Source organism: Falco biarmicus, chromosome 10 (assembly GCF_023638135.1).
Source record: "Falco biarmicus isolate bFalBia1 chromosome 10, bFalBia1.pri, whole genome shotgun sequence".
NCBI lineage: Eukaryota > Metazoa > Chordata > Aves > Falconiformes > Falconidae > Falco > Falco biarmicus.
In genome coordinates, this window is record NC_079297.1 from 12,789,257 (window position 1) to 12,806,846 (window position 17,590).

At 46.9% G+C, this 17,590-nt stretch overlaps 1 protein-coding gene across 2 annotated transcripts in view; it reads left to right on the plus strand.

The window, feature by feature from the left end:
* Positions 1–16,659, plus strand: part of CDH4 (cadherin 4) — a 463,214-nt gene extending 446,555 nt beyond the window's left edge. For both annotated transcript variants that reach the window (XM_056354017.1, XM_056354018.1), the window contains 6 exons: positions 2,030–2,172; positions 6,517–6,750; positions 7,836–8,069; positions 12,041–12,180; positions 14,095–14,259; positions 15,809–16,659. In XM_056354017.1, coding sequence (XP_056209992.1) covers positions 2,030–2,172; positions 6,517–6,750; positions 7,836–8,069; positions 12,041–12,180; positions 14,095–14,259; positions 15,809–16,015 — 1,123 coding nt within the window. In that variant the 3' untranslated portion in view covers positions 16,016–16,659. The remainder of the gene's footprint in view (positions 1–2,029; positions 2,173–6,516; positions 6,751–7,835; positions 8,070–12,040; positions 12,181–14,094; positions 14,260–15,808) is intronic.
* The last annotated feature ends 931 nt before the right edge of the window (positions 16,660–17,590 follow it).

Here is a 17,590-nt window from a genome sequence, read left to right on the forward strand (position 1 = left end):
CTAACAAGTCAGTTTTTCTTATGTTCTTTTTGAAATATTGGCCTTTGAAGGGTCTTTATTTTGCTGATGTCCGTACCAAGGCTGGTTTTCAGAGGGGAGAACAGCTCTAACCCGGAGGTGGATGATCTATAATCCAAAGAAGCATCTGCCGTTTCTGGGAGAAGGACCAGCTCTGCTGAGCCGTTCCTGTCATCGCACACTGCGTGTGCAGGGTCTTGTAAGACTTTCTGTGTATGTGAACAGCCAGGTACTCGAGTTGTTTTTTCCTAGGGCTTGCAGGACACACGTTCTGTGTATCCACCAGCGCTTTGTTTCCAAACCCAGTACAACCTCTTAGCCCCTCATCGTCAGGACAGCCCAGTGCCAAGACTTTGCAGGAAGCAGGGGGGGTGTTGATGGAGTCCTGTTCTTTGTGAGCTATGCAAAGGAGATTTTGTTTTTTCTTCACAGTTGGCATTGGTGAGTTAGGAGGAAAGATACCCAAAAAGCTAAGCCTGCAGGTCCACGATGACCACTTTGCAGAGAGCTGATCCATCTGCTAAAGCCTTGCATACGGTTTTCAGTCTCTCTCTAAATGGTCTTTGACGAAATAGAGTTTTTACAAACAGTGTATAAGGAAGCAGGAGCATCTCCAGTAAGGCACAGCTTGGCATGGCCAATGTCACACCTCAAGATAGCCTCGTTAGCCACAGACACATTCACAAAGCCAGCTTTGAAACTGGATCCCTGATCATTTAGCAGAGAAAGGGCAGGAGACTCACAGCGGTGATATTAAAATAAATGAAAACACCCCAAAGAGTCTGGCTCCATGAAATGTAATTCTTTCCTTTGGCAGGGGCTCGTGCAGCTGTGTGTTGCTTTCCTGCTCACACAGATTGAGGCAGCTCAAGTTTCACTTGGAGTTTTAGCTTCAAACAGCCCATTTCTGGAAAGGGATATTCACCAAATGCCAGAAGTTCTCCCACCTGCGTATCTGACTACAAAAAAATTTATATAAAACTATCAGCAGGTCTGATTTACCCATGGAATAAGCTCAGCTTTTGTTTGCTTATTTCAATAATTTATAGATTGGCCATTTATTAGCTTCCAGTTTAGGTAACAAGGGTCCATCTCAACTCAAACTGTACTAAACCAAAAGGTAGAAACCAAAAGCAACAAATAAAATAAAACCAAGAAAACAAGCAAGTGACAAAGGTAAACAGAACGCGTTGATCTGGAGAATATGGAAAAATTTACCCCAAACAAGACACATTCGTAGGTGGCTGTGCAGCACAGCGCATGAACAGACTTGGGCGATGAGGTGACTGGGTAGCTGGGAGGTGGATGTGCCGCTGGGTCCTGCCAGCCCAGGGCACGCTGGGCGCTGCTGTGCTGCTGCCCTCTTCAAAGCTGCCACATGCATGGGATGCCCTTCCCTGCCGTTTCAGGAACATGTGAAAATGTTTCAGGAGAGCAGGCCTGAAACCGCCTCCCCCTTGGATCCGTGCTGTAATACAGCGGTGAGTTCCCATTGCCGTGTCCCCAGGGCCGTTCTGCTGAAGACAGGATTCTGTTGCAGAGGAGCAGCCATCCTTCCAGCCTGGTATTTCCCAAGCTGTTATTAGTGACGGGCAGAAAACAGGCGTATCCATGGCTTTAGAACAAGAGCTGTTTTAGGAAGGGCAATGTTAAGAGAAGGAGAGGGCGGGACTCCACCCTCTAATTCAGGCTACCGACACAGTGGTCATTGCAGACCCCACTTCTCCTCGGCTGCAGAGACCTCAGCCGATGTCCACTCCCAGCAGCAGGAAGCTGCCATGTACGTGGCACTGAGTGGAAAGAAAAACCTGTAAAATGAAAGAAATAGAAAAACTGTATAATTGTAGAGGTCAAAACCCACATACTCAATTAGCGTTTTGTTTGTCAACAAAACCAGTTATCCAGAGGTCCTTTGAATCATGGGTCAGGAGTCCAGAAAACCCTTATTTCAAGCAATATTAAGGGTATGTCAGTGAAAAGACTGCCATGTATTTATTTCCTTTCTCTGTAGATACTCTAAGCTGTCAGATCCTGCAAACTGGCTGAACATTAATGCCACAAATGGTCAGATCACTACTGCTGCTGTCCTTGATCGAGAGTCAGACTACATTAAGAATAATGTCTACGAGGCCACATTCTTGGCGGCTGACAACGGTGAGCCCAGGCTTCACATTGTTCATGCTTCAATAAGACTCTAATGTGATGCATTAAGAGAAATGATGCCCTGACAGAGTTGTCAGTATAAGTTATCTTTTTCCCAGGTTTTTATGGTCAAAAATGTGAAAGTGGGATGGGAAATTGCTGGAGTAAATTAAATGTGCACAGTATACGGAGAGTGTCATTAAGGGAAAGGGGAGGACAAATGGAAAATCGATTTGGGGAGTTCAGTGTAGCGGTGTAGCCTGAACTTAAAAAAGTATCAAAGGGATGTGCTTTCCAAGGGCTGCCGAACACACCGGTTCTGGTAATCGTCCCAAAGGCGCTGATCAGAGCGTTCAGGAAGCCTTCCATCAGGAAACCAGAAATAATTGTAGGGGATGGCAGGAGGATATTAAAAATAGGTCCATTGAACTGCTGTGGCTTTCATGAGGGGTGTCTGTCTGTCTGTCATCGGAGCTAATCTCTCTCTGTCCGCTACCATTTCTGAAATGCTCAGCCATCATCGACGTGCCTGGATGCTGGTGTGTTTTATTATCAAAGTGGCTGAGGCCAGTACAGATCCTCTTGCAGAGAAGTCCTTGTTCAGGCTTGCTCTTCTGTACTCATTAAAGATCACACAGTGCTTTTGGTCAAATTAGTACTGTGAGCCTCAGCGTTAGCGTCACGCGAGGGCAAGTGGTCCATTGCTGCTGCCCTGGATTTCTCTTCATCGTTCTGATTAGGAGGGGTTGATAATCTTTCTGCTAACCATACCTAACTGTGGCCATGCTGTTACTTCATTCATTGACTCTCCCACTTGGAAAAGGCTCTGTGGAGGGCTCAGTGGTTTCCCTGGACAAGGAGAGGGCCTTCCTCCCCCTCTCCCACCCTCACCTTCCCCCTGCAGGGTGCTGAGTACTCACATCAAACCCAAGCCGTGCTTCAGCAGCAAAATTAAGTCCAGGCTTGGCTGTGAACACCAAAGTGTATTGCTCATACTCTGGAGGGGCTTCCAGGGCAGTTTTTGTGTTAGCTTTTGCCATCCCTCAGGCTGAAGGGTGCCATGTCCGTTACGAGCAGATGCAGTGGTGCTTGCAGGGCTAATGAAAACTTCCTCGCTCTGGGGTTTCAGGCTTCACTTCAGTCATTGCATCCTGGGTCACAAGGACAGGGCAAACTCCTGGAAGGGTTTCAATGCTCAGTAGCAGGACCAGGAAGCAAATACTGCCTCTTCTTTGTGCCATCAATGGTAGGACTGGTGTGATCCCACAGCCCCATCCTAAGCTTCCCCTCTGTGAAGGTAGCCAGGACAGCAAAATCCAAAATAGTTTCAAGGGGATCTAGCAGTGTTCATCTGCAAGAGCCGCAGGGCGAAACAGGTCAAATGAGTTGGCCAAGACCACTCACAGAAACAGTGGTAGAGCTTGAACCTGTCAAACTAATCCTCACCACCTAACCTTGCAAATCCCAGGCACTTAGTACAACGTGATTTGGAGTTAACCCCTTGCTTCGGCTTCGGTGCTGATGCTACAGTGCATTGGCAGCTCCACATCCATCATTCAGCAGTTCAGAAAGTGAGGACCTAGATAAATCTCTTTATTCTGAAAAATTAATCTATCACTGCTACATTGCAGCCATTAAAATGCACATAAAGCAACACCTTATTTAAAATTCTGTCTAGAGTGCTTAGGATAACAGCTAAAGTTTCATCTAGGCTAATAGACTCTTTCCACATTTCTCCCAAGTTGCAGGTCCTCCAGCATCACGTAACTCATCAAAGAAAGGCTTTTGGGCCCAGGGTTTTGGTGGGGATTTTTCTTTCTTTCTTGAAGCAGCAGCAGCATCTGGTTTCCTTGAAGTTCTTTTTGCTGTTTTCAGTATGTGATAAAAAAAGAAGTTTAACCAAACACTCCATGGACATGCTTGCTCGCTCTGTCTGGGCTACAGTGCAGAGATAGTCACTTAAAGAAAAGTCTTGGCTGCAGTGTAATGGGGAGAAAAGGGGAATCCTAATCAACAGCACATTTTTAGCCTGGTTTCCCAGAGGAGAGAGGCTCTTGGATCACACTGTGTCTACACAAGTGTGGAACCTGGCAGTGTTTGAACCCTTCAGCCAATTTCAACCAGTGTCACACAGGAGCTGAGAACTCAAATGTCCCAACAGGTTTCATAAACCAGAGAGCTGAGTAGGGGAGAAAGACTGCGTAACTGAAAGAAGCAGGGTCCTGCCCACGGGAACTCCCCTTTGGGGCCCAATCCTGTGGGCCACCAGGCTGCATTAGTGACCCTGCCTGCAGCTGCCTGCTTTTCTGCAGACACACAGTGACAAGGTGCCAGTTAGCCACAGGCACAGTTTACTTCATTTCTGCCACGATTTTTCAGGACAGTGGCCCAAGTTCCTTAGAAATTTTCGCACAAGCAGGCTGGGAGTGACTGCTGCTTGCAGCTGAACATGAAAGCCAGTTGGCTTGTACCTTGCTCCAGCCGCACTGACTCTGGCACTGTGAAAAAGGCGATGATCAAGAATGCAACAGCTGAGTGTAGATGCAGCAGTTGTACATTCCTTTTTCTTTTGAAATACTGTCATTAGTATTTCAATCTTAATTTCAGGGAGCGGACCAGCCTCCGCTGGAGTCAGTGGTGCCACAGCAGTCCTCACCTCTTGAGCATGAAGTCTGAGGATCCTTTGTGGTAGTACATCAATACCTGCTCTGTCCATGTTCTTGCTCTCTCCACGTAAGACCGCTGAAATAACTTGAAATGTTCCATGGTTTCTAGTATTCGGACATTTAAAAAACTGTTTGCTTTTCATTCCTCCCGAGACTGCCCCAGAACTGCAGTCAGGAGCAGAAAGAACCAAAAACCAGGAGGAACTGGAGCCCAGCAGCACCCAGTCACCCAACAAAGCTGCGTTTGCACGTGTGGTAGTTGCAGGTTATTTCAGCCCCGTGCCAGTGGGTGCCCCTCAGGACTGCTAGTTTGCATTTGGTCCGTCTCCAAGGCTAATGTGGGGCTTGCGTTCATCCCAGAAGCTGTTCTGGGTAATGTGAACACAGTAAAATCACTTTGCTTGGTCCTGAAAGCCAGTTTTCATGTTCAGCCCCAGTATCCTGATGGGTTGTCTGTCTCTCCAGAAACTTTCAAAGCTGATCAAAGACATTGTTTTAGAAGGAGACCTACACCATGCTAACTAGATGAAAGGATGAGATCAATGATTGAAGAGCTTATGTAGGAACCATGAAAGAAGGATTTTCAGGGCTCCTTCAGAGTTTTCAAGGCTCCCTTGAAAGGTGGAGCAGAAATGAGAAATGAATGTAGGAAGGAAGGTCTGTGGAAGGAGAAGAACCTTTGAAAGCCTAGTGGGGGAAGTGGTTTGTGTAGCTTTATATCCAGCACTGGGAGGAAGAGCCAGGACTGAAAGCACAAACTTTAAAAAGAATTGCTGAAGCAATGCTGCCCGAGAAGGGAGCCGGTGGGCAGGCCAGCGTGGAGCTGCCAGACATGTGTGTGGGGCAAGAAATTAAAATACTGCGCCGTTTCTGGGAAGGCTGTTCTCTCTTACCAGGGCGGGTATTACTTTGCTTAAGTGGTCATTAGTCGTACAAATGTGGCTCTTCATCAGTAAGGGGCTGGCGAACCAAGACTGCTGTGCTGTGGCATCCCTGCTGGTTGGGGCGAATGTGGAGAGGGTGAGGAACTGTATATTGGGACATACTGCTGCTGCCATGGGTCACTAGCGTCACCCACCACATTTGGTGATGGTTAGCTCGGAACATAGGCTTTGAGCAAGGACTTTTCACCGTAACCCTAGGCCTGACTGTGGGATGGGCTGGAGACGTGGGCTTTCTTTGAAGCACTGTAACAGTCTGCAAATCTATATATAGGTAGCAAGTGCTACCTATAGTAAATGCTGACCAACAGATTACACTACTTAATTTTTTTTTTTTCCTCCATCCAAGCCCTCTTCTTCCTCTTGTTAGCTATCTTTCTAATGTTTTTTCCGCTTCAGAACAGCCATTACCAAAATTTGGGCCAGCAGCTGGGTATCGCCTCCTTGTATTTTTAGAGTTTGACTAAGGACAATGCTATAGGCTACAAATCTGCAGGACTCTACCTCCATGTTCTGCAGGAGCAAAAAATGGCAACATTAGGAAGCCTGGGGAAGTTTTAATAGTACCTTTTAAAGCAAGGGACCATGAAAGTGCAGTATGTCCCTCATAAGGTCCAAGGAGGGAGGGTGAAAATCCTGGTTTATTGAAACTGGAAAGCAGAGAGGGGGCCGGTCCATGGTGTTGTCAATCCCGTTGCTTCTCAAGAGATGGTCATCAGTCCATGTTCAGCTCTGCCTTCCCCGTTCAGGTATACCCCCCGCAAGCGGCACTGGCACGCTGCAGATCTACCTAATCGACATCAACGATAATGCTCCTGAGCTCCTGCCAAAGGAGGCACAGATCTGTGAAAAGCCAAACCTGAATGTCATCAACATAACGGCCACGGATGCTGACATCGATCCAAATGTTGGGCCCTTTGTCTTCGAGCTGCCAAGTGTGCCATCTGCGGTGAGGAAGAACTGGACCATAACACGGCTGAATGGTAAATGGGGCAGGCAATCCTGAGGACATTTGGACTCTGATTCACTAATGAGGCCACGTGCGGTTTCAAACTTCCAAACTTTCCTACTTTTTTATCTGATTTTTATTTTTTAAAGCACATTATGGCTGACGTTATAGACAAGATAGTTAATCAGAAATGATTTGTATCAGACCTGCAGCATAACTCTAAGAGCCTTGGCACTTGGCTTTTTTTAATGCAGTTCATAATTATGAACAGTTATCAGTAGTGAACAGAGTATAAATCATCCATAATGGCCAAGGGGAAAAAAGCTATTATCAGTCTTCCTTATGTTCCTCCAGTGTAATTGTCATAAGCCACAATCAGGATCAATGTTCATTTCTCTGACCGTAATTGCATAAAGGCAGCCTTTTAATTTAGCGTGGAACCAGGAGGGCTAGGTAAGTGTGAAGATTACCAGTATGTGAAGGATTTTTATATTGCCGCGTGCAACCACAAATGGCCCTAATTGCTTCTCGTATTGGTAGTTTCAGCAGACGATGGAAGATATCATGGAGCCACGGACTGGTTTTGGCTTCAAAGCTGGTCCCTCTCGCTGAGGTCTGGCACCCTCTTGCCAAGCCAGAGCAATATCTTGTGCCCTCACAGCTCAGGGCTCAGTCCCGCAGCTCTCGTATCGCAATGGGAAGGAACACGAGAGGGATTTCCTGGCTGAGCATGTCATCAGTGGGCAATGGGCTTCCCAAAAAATCCTGAGGTGGGAGGATGGGTGAGCAGTGGCCAGGAGCAGCCCAGACCCAGGGAGCATCATCCATGCTTTAGCATTTGCCTTTCGTGCCATGTTAAATGCTTGCAACCGGATTTGCAAATGGCATCAAGGTAGGTTAGTGCAGCAGTGAAAACACGCGGTATTTTCCAAAACCCAGGCTGGTCGTTGACCAAACGTAGGGCAGAAGTCTGCAGCCGACCTGCCCGGGTGTGGTGTTGGTAGCCTCTTCTTCAGGACTCAGAAGACTGCTCCGGCAGAGGAGCCTTGCCTGTACCAGTGTGGCTGCAAGGCTCTGCCAGGGCGTCTGTCATCTCTCTGTCTGTCTTGGTCTCTCCAGGCGATTACGCCCAACTTAGTTTACGCATCATGTACCTGGAAGCGGGTGTGTATGATGTGCCGATCATCGTGACGGACTCTGGAAACCCCCCCTTGTACAACACGTCCGTCATCAAGGTGAAGGTGTGCCCGTGCGACGAGAACGGCGACTGCACCACCATCGGGGCGGTGGCTGCCGCGGGGCTGGGCACGGGTGCCATCATCGCCATCTTGATCTGCATCATTATTCTGCTCAGTAAGTACCGCAGGGGCTGACACCGCTGGGAGACATCATGCTTCCCACCCTGTTCCCTGTTGTCCCGTTTCTGTAGGTGGTGTTTTTCTAGAGCCATCCCAGCTCCATGCAAAGGACGGAGCTGGGAGCTCGGAGCTGGGGGGGGTGTCGCACATCTGCATTCAAACCTCTTTCACTGCAGCACCAGCAGAACAAGCTGCAGCACTCTCGGCGCGCATCGGACTGCTCTTTCTGAGGCTTCCAGTAGCTTTACAAACAGCATTACACCTGACAGCATCTTATACATAGTGAGCATGATAGGATTCTCCGCATTTGTAGGAAAAAGTTGAAAAACTCGTCCAAAATCCTACAGCTCTCGGGTCCCTGGCTGGCTGTGGTCATACTGGTTCCCAGTACCAGATGGACTGGTTATGAGAGTCTGGCAAGTCCCTGGCAGAACCAGTGTGTAGCTGTCATTTTCTGGTTGTTCACAGGAACAGGAGAATGGTAGTTGTTCCCATTGCTTGTAAAATCACATCAGATTGGAGAGTCATGGTGGATTGTGGCTATTTAGAGGAAGGATCCCCAGTTTGTCAGGAGCACTGGGGGTGCATTGCAGAGAAGGTTTGGCCATCCCTTTGCTCTAGGCTAAGCCATCCCTTTTGCCCAGCAACGCTATTAGTCCCGACTTCCATGAGCATTACCAATAACCATGTGTGCATATACTTAAAAATAAAAATGATATCATTATAACTTCAAGCAGGAGTTGGCACAGTAGGAATAGATAAAAATGAGCGCTGAAATGAACAATGAGGTAAATATTCATCAAGAAACGCAGGATGAAACCATGGGATTCGCATTAAAGCTAATGGGAGTTATGGTGCTAAATAACATTTAATATTTACCCCCAATGTGTTTAAACAGAGAGCAGACAGAGCGACGTATGCTACAAATGTCACCTAATGTGGATATGATATGGTACATTAGGAGAATGGGTCATCTCTGGGCAAACATCTAGCCCTCCTGGGCCAGCCATGGGCATGTATGGTTGTGTAATTGATTTACTGAAGCAGTCTGGAGAGCAAGCAAGAAAACTGGGTGTTTGTGGCCGTGCAGTCCCCTCTCCTTACCCAGCCCATGTGAGCTGCTGGAGGTGTCCCTGTGCCTAGCCACGATGCTCAGTTGCTGTCCTTCAGTGGCTGTGGGGTCCCAGCAGCAGACGTGGTGCTGGTCAGCCCTGGCACGTTTGGCACGCTGGGGTGTGCAGGCGTGCCGCTGGGGCTAAAAGTTTGCACTGGAAGCCACAGAGGTGATTAAACACGGGCCTTCTTTTTGCTGCTTTTTATAAATCCAGTGCTAAAATATGATTTAACAGTTGAAAATCCTATTGACTGAAATTAACTTCAGCTGAAGGACATTTGATTTAAGAGATTCCTCTTTTCCTTTTCAGATACATTATCCCGTTTTAAATTATGGGTTTTATTACAAAAGCTTATTTTTACATTCACTGTAATTCTAATTGACTTTTTTTTATCTTCAAGAGCTGCAAAGCACTGTATCAGTGATGAAAAATGTAATTTGCGATGAGCAGGTTTCCAGTTACATCCTTCCAGTGTTTTGCCTCCTTTCTATCTGTTTTGTATCGTGACCTCTGAACAATAGCCTGGAAAAAGGCAGATGCAAGATTTTTTTGTGCCATTTGTCCATTTTAGCGTCAGCAGGTCAAAGTTTGATGGCTTTAAAAGGAAGAAGCACCAAGGGGACAGATCTGAGGTTGCTCAGGTGAAGGAAGTTTCTGCCTTTACCTTGGCTCAGAGTTTTCTTCTTCCTGATACCTGATGCATTAGCTGCACAGATAACACACTTAGAAGAGCAATGCCGTAAAAATTGTGAAGGGTGAAGACAACAGATTTCAAGGAAAACTACATGCAGAGTGAAAATGGGTCTAACAGCAGTAATAGCACTTCCCATTCTGCAGAGTGAATAAAAGGAAGGAGAGTGCACTACATCCGCTATTGACACTTTGAAGATCTTTTTTTCTTCAAGGTAGCTGTAAAGGCATTAATGGCACAGATTTTTCCACAAGTGCATGAAAAAGTAGCATTTAAAAAAAAAAAGATAAACCCCGGTAACCATTATAATATTGTCTTTGTGGACTAGGCAGGTATCTTGTTGTGAGAGACTTGAAAAGGAACAACGAGAAGTGGACTTCAATAGTCTGCTAAATAGCTGAGGTTTTATATTGCAGATAAGAGTTACATTTTCTTTCCTTTTCTTCTTTCTCTCTTGAATAGATCTAGGATAAGCATTAAAGAAATGCTGAACTATCTGAAAACAATTCTGTTAGCTGGCAGGCAGGGATGGCAGCCGATTGGCACACAATGGCACTAATTAGCTGTCCCATCCTCTTCTGCTCACTTCACTGAATTCCTGTTGTGTATAAACACTGTGGTGCTGGGAGGAAAAACTCGGATCCCACTAACCACCTCCTGGGCAGTGGGGCTGCTGTCTGGGCTGCCCACCCGTGTCCCCAGGGTCTGGTCCCTTCTCCATCCTCGCCCTGGGCGAAGCAGTGCCAAGGCTCTGTGAAGGGGCAAAGGGACAGAAAACCCTATGGCTTGCTGTCCTTCTGCAGCTAAAAAACACAAAGAAGGTTTGGCATCTCACGTCCTGCCCGAGTTCGCTTGTGTTGGTTGCATCGGTTCGGTGCGGTCAGGAGTTGACCCAGATGAAATGAACCTGGGCCACACGTCCCCACCTCTGCTGTCCATCCACCGCTCCCTTCTCTGGCAGGTTGCCACAGCTTCACCTGTGGCTTGCGTGGGGAATGGAGGAGGAAGCAGCTACTGGGAGGTGTAGCTGCATCAGCTGCCCAGGCTGAATTTCATTTTTGACGGCATTATTTGCAGCTACTGAGCACAAAAATGAAAACAAATGTATTGACAGATTCTTGAAGAAGACAAGGTCCGGTTGCCTTTTATTAGTGGAGACTTAAGTTGCCAGAGCAATTTCCATGCAGTAAGTCACAGGGAGCGCGCAGCCTCTGGGACATGGGTGGCCCTTTGAAGGATGAGGTGGTGGAACAGGGAGCCAGCATTCCCTTTGGGTTAAGTTGTTTAAATGGGGAAAACTTTCTCATGATTCAAGAACTGTTCATCCCTTGCTGTGCTGAGAGATTAGCCGGGGCCTGGCACGTACAGGCTGGTGCCTGAGGAGGTTGGCTCTGTGCTACCAGATCTGCTCTGCAAAGGTAGCCCTGCTCTCTGAAAGGATTTCAAACAATCTTAGATCTGTTTTGCAAATCGATGGCCAAAGGCATATGCTCATGTCCTGGGTAATATGATCCTGGAAGTCTGGAAAGCCTCCCTCAGACACTGGGGAGGAGGATGAGGGAGTCTGGCATGGATGACAGGACCCAGTGCTATGCAGCTTCCCAAACCAGTCTTGCTTGGCCAACTGCAGGCAACAGCAAAATGACCACCATGGCCAGGGCTGGCGAGCTGACAGGCAGCGCTGTGGCACACTGGTGGGACAGCCGGTCAGGCAGAGGTGGTGGTCGTCTGTACCCAGCTGCTTCCAGCACCTTGCAGCAGTCTGCCCTCTGCCTTTATTTTATGCCCCTGAATAAAGCAAAGGTAGAAATCTATTCCTGAAAATTCAGGTTTTACATCAAATATTTTCAGAAAGCTGAGGTTTTCGCACTTGCTGTTTGCTTTTCCTTTGATTGTGTGTTGTACTTCTGATAAACATCAGCTCAATCAGCGCTGGTGATGGATCTTAAAGAAATGTTTGTAGTGGAGGCCTGTCACAGTATTTACAGCTTGCACTGATCTCTCCCTTACAAATTAGAACACACAATAGGATAAAATTTTATTCCTCTTACTAGCAGCGGGTGAAGTTCTCCGCAGTGGAAGAGGGCAGGCGAGGCGTTCAGACACGCCGCCGTGCCCCGGCGCGCAGCCTGGCCTCACGCAGCTTCTTCCCCGTTACAGCCATGGTTCTGCTGTTCGTGGTGTGGATGAAACGCCGGGAGAAGGAACGCCACACCAAGCAGCTCCTGATCGACCCTGAGGACGACGTCAGGGACAACATTCTGAAGTACGACGAAGAGGGAGGTGGAGAGGAAGACCAGGTGAGACCATGGGTCATGGCCAAGGAGCAGCTGTGCATTCTGTGCTCTCAAAAAGGCAGAAACCACATGATTTTCACTAAAGTACTTGCAAAGGATTGCGTTCCACTTGTTTGTGCCCCAGGCAGCTTTATTGGCTCCCCTGGTGTGGTGTGGACATTGGTGAGAGCCAGCTTAGGTTCAGCGTGCCACTGGGACGCTCTCCCCTGCAAGCAGGATCATGCCAGGAGGCTGATGCCACATGAATCTTTCTACTCCCTGGGGGGCAGTTTAAACATGGGTTTAAACTCATGTTTAAACAATGTTTCTGTTGTTTCAGTCACTAAAGTTGTTTATTGTACCATTCCGCATCAGAGATCTTGGTAGAACCAGCCAGCAGCTGCCGCTCTCGTCGGACCTGTGGCTGCAGGCACTTGCCTTGACTTGTTTCAGCCTAGAGCTGCTGTGGGCTTTCCCTGCGTTTACTGAGTCGTCTCTAACATGCCTTTAATTTCTTTAAATTTCTGGACGTGGTTTATGCGAAATGTCTAAATACATTTGGGGATTTTCTTTTTCACAGCAAAGCGTACAATGGCAAAGCTTTGCTTGGTGACAGAGCCCTAAGCCATAGCCTGCCTGGTTGTGTCAGTTTTTCTGCGGTGGCTTCTTCTTAACAGACACCGCTGCTGATGTTGCATGAAAACTTCACTGGTCTGCACTCCTGGGAGGTGCTCTCCCTCCGCTACGGATATATTTCCTCAGCTAAAAGAGCAAAGTTTGGTCACTCATGTTTAAGTCACTGTTTTTTTATTCCTACCTAACCCCAGAGCCCATGACACTCTCAGATGTGATGTTCAAGCAAATTAAGTGACTCTGCATCATACAGTGGTTTTATTCTTGCTTGCTTAAGTGGGCTGCATGGTTCAGGGTCCGTGCAGCGGCTGCTGTATGTGTGGTGGGTGGCAGTGAGTCCTGCTCTCAGTGGTTGGGGCTGGTGCTTGAGGAGCAAGCAGCTCGTCCTGCCGTGGAGGTCCTGGTGGCATCCGAAGGTGAGCTGTGAGCCTGGTGAGAACCTTCCCGGGGAACTGGAGCAGGGACTTTGCCCAAAACTTGTGAAGTTCTTGTTCCACAGAAAAATCCTTGCAATTAGCATTTCTTTTTCCTTGTCGCTGACAAGTTATTTATAAATACTGCTCCTGGAGATCCAATCATCTCCATCTGAGCACAAGAATACTTTTACCAGTAGAACAAAGTACTGTTACAAGCATTCAAACTAGCTGAAGTATCTGGTTTCAGGCAACTACACTGTAGGCTTAAATATTTTAGAAAGGATTCGTTAAAAATAACAGCAAAGGAAGAGCAGCAAAACACCATTACCTACATGAATACATTTTTAATGAAATATTAGCTGGTTCTCATTCCTTGATAGAAACCTATTCTGTTGGGATTTTTCACAAGCAGAAAGAACATAATTACTTTGAAAGGCCTACATGCATAAATGCAATACACATTTTAATGTTTTTACTTCTGTGGAAATGTAAAATAATATGTGTACCAACGCCGTGTCTTTACATTATATTATGTATTTCATCAAAAAGTTATGCATATACATACGCACACACAAACAGAGACCAGGTTTTTATCCCAAAGATGGAGAGGCTGTGTGAAATATTCAGAAAACATTTAAGTGTTTGATTTAACTTACATTTTAAGATACACCCTTAGGAGGTTGGTTTTATGAGCTACTCAGGGGTCGGGTTCATCTGTAAGTTAGAGATGTTAGATGTTAGTTCATCTGTAACAGTTAGAGATGTAAAATCTGCCATTGAACTTCAGCTGAAATAGAATTAGACCCCTCGACTTGTTTGTACATTGGGTGGGTAGATAGTCTGAATGAAAAGCTTGTGGTTTCACTCTATGCCTTCCCACTTGTCACAGGATTATGATTTAAGCCAGCTCCAGCAGCCGGAGACCATGGATCATGTGCTGAACAAGACACCTGGAGTCAGAAGAGTGGATGAAAGACCTATTGGTGCTGAACCACAGTATCCTATAAGACCAGTAATCCCACATCCAGGGGATATTGGTGACTTTATTAATGAGGTAAGTTCTGTAGGGTGTCCTGTGTCACATCTTAAAAGCTTGAGCAGCCAGCTAAAATCAGCTATGCAACGTCTTCCTGGCTGCATGGATCAAGTGATGCTATTATGCACCTGAGAAGTCTGATGCAAGCCAGGGGAATGACTGGCATGAGCAAAGGATGCAGGACTTGGCCTAATAGAGGCATCGAGCCTGTAAAAAGCCAAAGTGTGAGCAAAAAGCGTGAGATTTCTGACTTGTGGGTATCACAAACACGGTGCTTTTCAGCATCCGGGCGGTATAACCTGATCCCGCTCTCCCTTGGATCACTGTGAATGTTGCAGTTGCTGTCAGTAAAAACATTGTCTGGACGTGGCCAAAGGAGCGTTTTCCTGGCAGGGAGGTGGTGGCAGGGAGGTGGTGGCAGGCAGGGCACAGCTGCCTGGCTTGCCGAAAGCCAGAGGTGCCAGCTGTGGCTCCTGGGCTTGTAATTGTGTCACCAGTCTGCACCTTCTTAGTAAGCTCTATTTGGTCTAAAGCCCCAAAGAGTTTGCACAACAGAGAGCTTCATCTCAGATCCTATGGGTGTCTTTGTGTTAGATTAGTGCTTCTCTATCCGCTTGTACAGATATCTATGCATTTCGTGTTTGGGTTATCTCATTTTTAGTTCTGAGTGATTGAGTTGGTTACAAACCAATCAATGCATTATTTCCTCCGAGACTAAACACATCATCCATTTCCTAAGTCAGAAGAATAAACGTTATAGCAATTTAATGCTATTATTATATCCATTTCCTGCTGTGCTTTTTCTCATTTTCATCATTAAAATTCCTTCTTCCTTTGCTCCTGCCCATCCTTCACACACACGTTTACACACATCCATGCATGTGAAGATGCTCTCACACCTGCTGGGGCTTCTGTTCCCGGCAGTGGAACCAGCTCCGTCTCCCCACGCTGAGGCTGGGGTTGCGGAAGGTGTGAGTACAGAACATTTTGCTTTATTGTAGGTCTGTCCCACTAGGCTTTTCCTGACGCTGGGCTGCAACAAAGCAATTCTTTTTCTCCATATCCCGAGGCCGTTTCCGCAGCCTGCCTGCACTGCTGCCGACAGCGCACAGACCAGCAAGGCTCCCCAACCCTCTGCCCGGGATTTCACACCCCAAGTCCCTCCTAATTGCAGCATTTTACTAGGAGTTATTTTGTTTTTCCTGAAGGAATCCAAATCATCAAAATGACCAAATGGTAGGAGAGGAAGGGTGCTGGTCCTTCTTGCGTTGGCCAAGCTGGAAATCTTAACGGGCACACCCGGGAAGGGCAGAGCTGGATCCTTGGGAGTAAACCCCTCCCGCGCCACCCGGCTCTTTTATAGAGGCACTGGGAGTTTGTGGGGTTTGTGCTGGGGGCAGCTGGGCACGGGGAAGCCCCAAGCCCCTCATTCTCTCACCATCCTCTCTTCTCTTGCACCATCCCCTCGTAGCTCTGCTGCCGGGAGCCCCGTCCCCGAACACACTCCCTTAGCACCAGCACCACAAAACCCCGCGGTGGGTACTGATGCCGTGTGTTTGCCCCCCAGGGTCTGCGTGCGGCGGACAACGACCCCACAGCCCCCCCTTACGATTCACTGCTCGTCTTCGACTATGAGGGCAGCGGCTCCACCGCCGGCTCCGTCAGCTCCCTCAACTCCTCCAGCTCCGGGGACCAGGACTACGACTACCTTAACGACTGGGGGCCCAGGTTCAAGAAACTGGCGGACATGTATGGGGGAGGCGAGGAAGATTAAACTGACCTCACATTATTTAAAAAAAAAAAAAAAAAAAAAAAGAAGAAGAAGAAAAAAAACAATTCAGAAAAAAAAAGCAAACCCACAGACAACAACATTAACAAAAAGAGCTGATGCAGAAGCAAGAACTGTACAGATGTGGCAGCTTTTTTAATTAATATCCCCTGCTGACTGTATTGTTATTTTTAGTGGTGATATAGAAGGTTTCTTTTTTTTTTCCCTTTTTTTTTCCTTTCCGATTTTTTTTTAGACTGTTGAGCTGTCTCGCATGAACACTTGTCTCTGCTGCAGGGTTTTTTTTTGTTGTTTTGGTTTGGTTTTTTTAATGTCAGCTGGGATATTGCTCGTTTACCTGCTTTATGACTAAAGAGAGTGAAAGGCACTCTGTCTTAACTTGAATTTCTTAGAACAGAAGCACTGTTTTTAAAATATATATATATATATATATATTTGAAAGTGCCTTTTGGTGCATGTATCAGATTCCCTTCAATCTCAGGAGTGATGAAAACAAACATACAACCATCCTGGGCAGCACTCCATGTGACCCTAAGCCAGTTCTAGCTGGGAAGGAGTTAACAAAAAGGAACTGTGGAGATTGTTTCTTTTTTGCCTTTTTTTTTTTTTTTTTTTTTTTTTTTTTAAGGGGGTGACTCATTCTGGGATGGAAGAGGATGGCGGGGCGGGGGGTGGGGGGGAAGTTGTTTTGAGTCGAAATCTTAACAGCCATCTTTAAGCCTCAGCAGGTGGTGAACTAGTCGTCATGTTGTATATAATTCAGTGTTATCAGATGCAAAATACTGACTGGGGGCTCTGCCATCACCTGGTCACACTCAATGTAGCTGCATAGAACTATAGCATTGATAAAGCCTTTGGTTATTGCAACAGAAATCTCCGACAGACCTTGCCTAAAACCCTACAAAGTAAATTGTGAAATGACCAAAGGCCCATTTGTTTGTTTTTATGCTAGCGGTGTGTTTTGGCTCCCACAACCTCTTGAGCGATGTAAATGCCGGCTGGGTTAGGTGGTGGTGTCCCGCATCTCTGCGGGTACCAGCTGGTGCTGTGTCCCTCACTAAGGCAGGTGCTGTGAGCGGCGCCGCTCCAGGCCGGGGCAGCGCTAAGGGCAGGGACAGCTCGTCAGCGCTTTTGCCATCCCTGCGTGTGACGTTAGGCACGCACAATATTAATGCCTTGGAGCGTTAGTAGCCAAAGCTCAACAACACCGTGTAAGTCGGCTCATGTGTGTACTTTCTGTTTGATGGGTGGGCGCTGCTATCCGTAGTCAATGTATTTTTTTGGCAAAGAAGTGCAACAGGGGCCTGTGAAGTATCTTGTGGTTAATATGCCTAAGCATTGCCAAGTAGGCAAGAGGTTTTGCAGCATCCAGGCGTAATTCAACATCAGTATTATAAATGGTAGCATACTACCTAGTTTATATGTAGGGTCAGTTTAACCAATAACAAATAGTTATTAGCTTTTTTTATTACATTTTTCCTTTACTGATTTGGACTAGTGGGTTTATGTCTAATGTTTGTAAAATGATTTAGACTGCATGGATGTGTAATATAAACCACA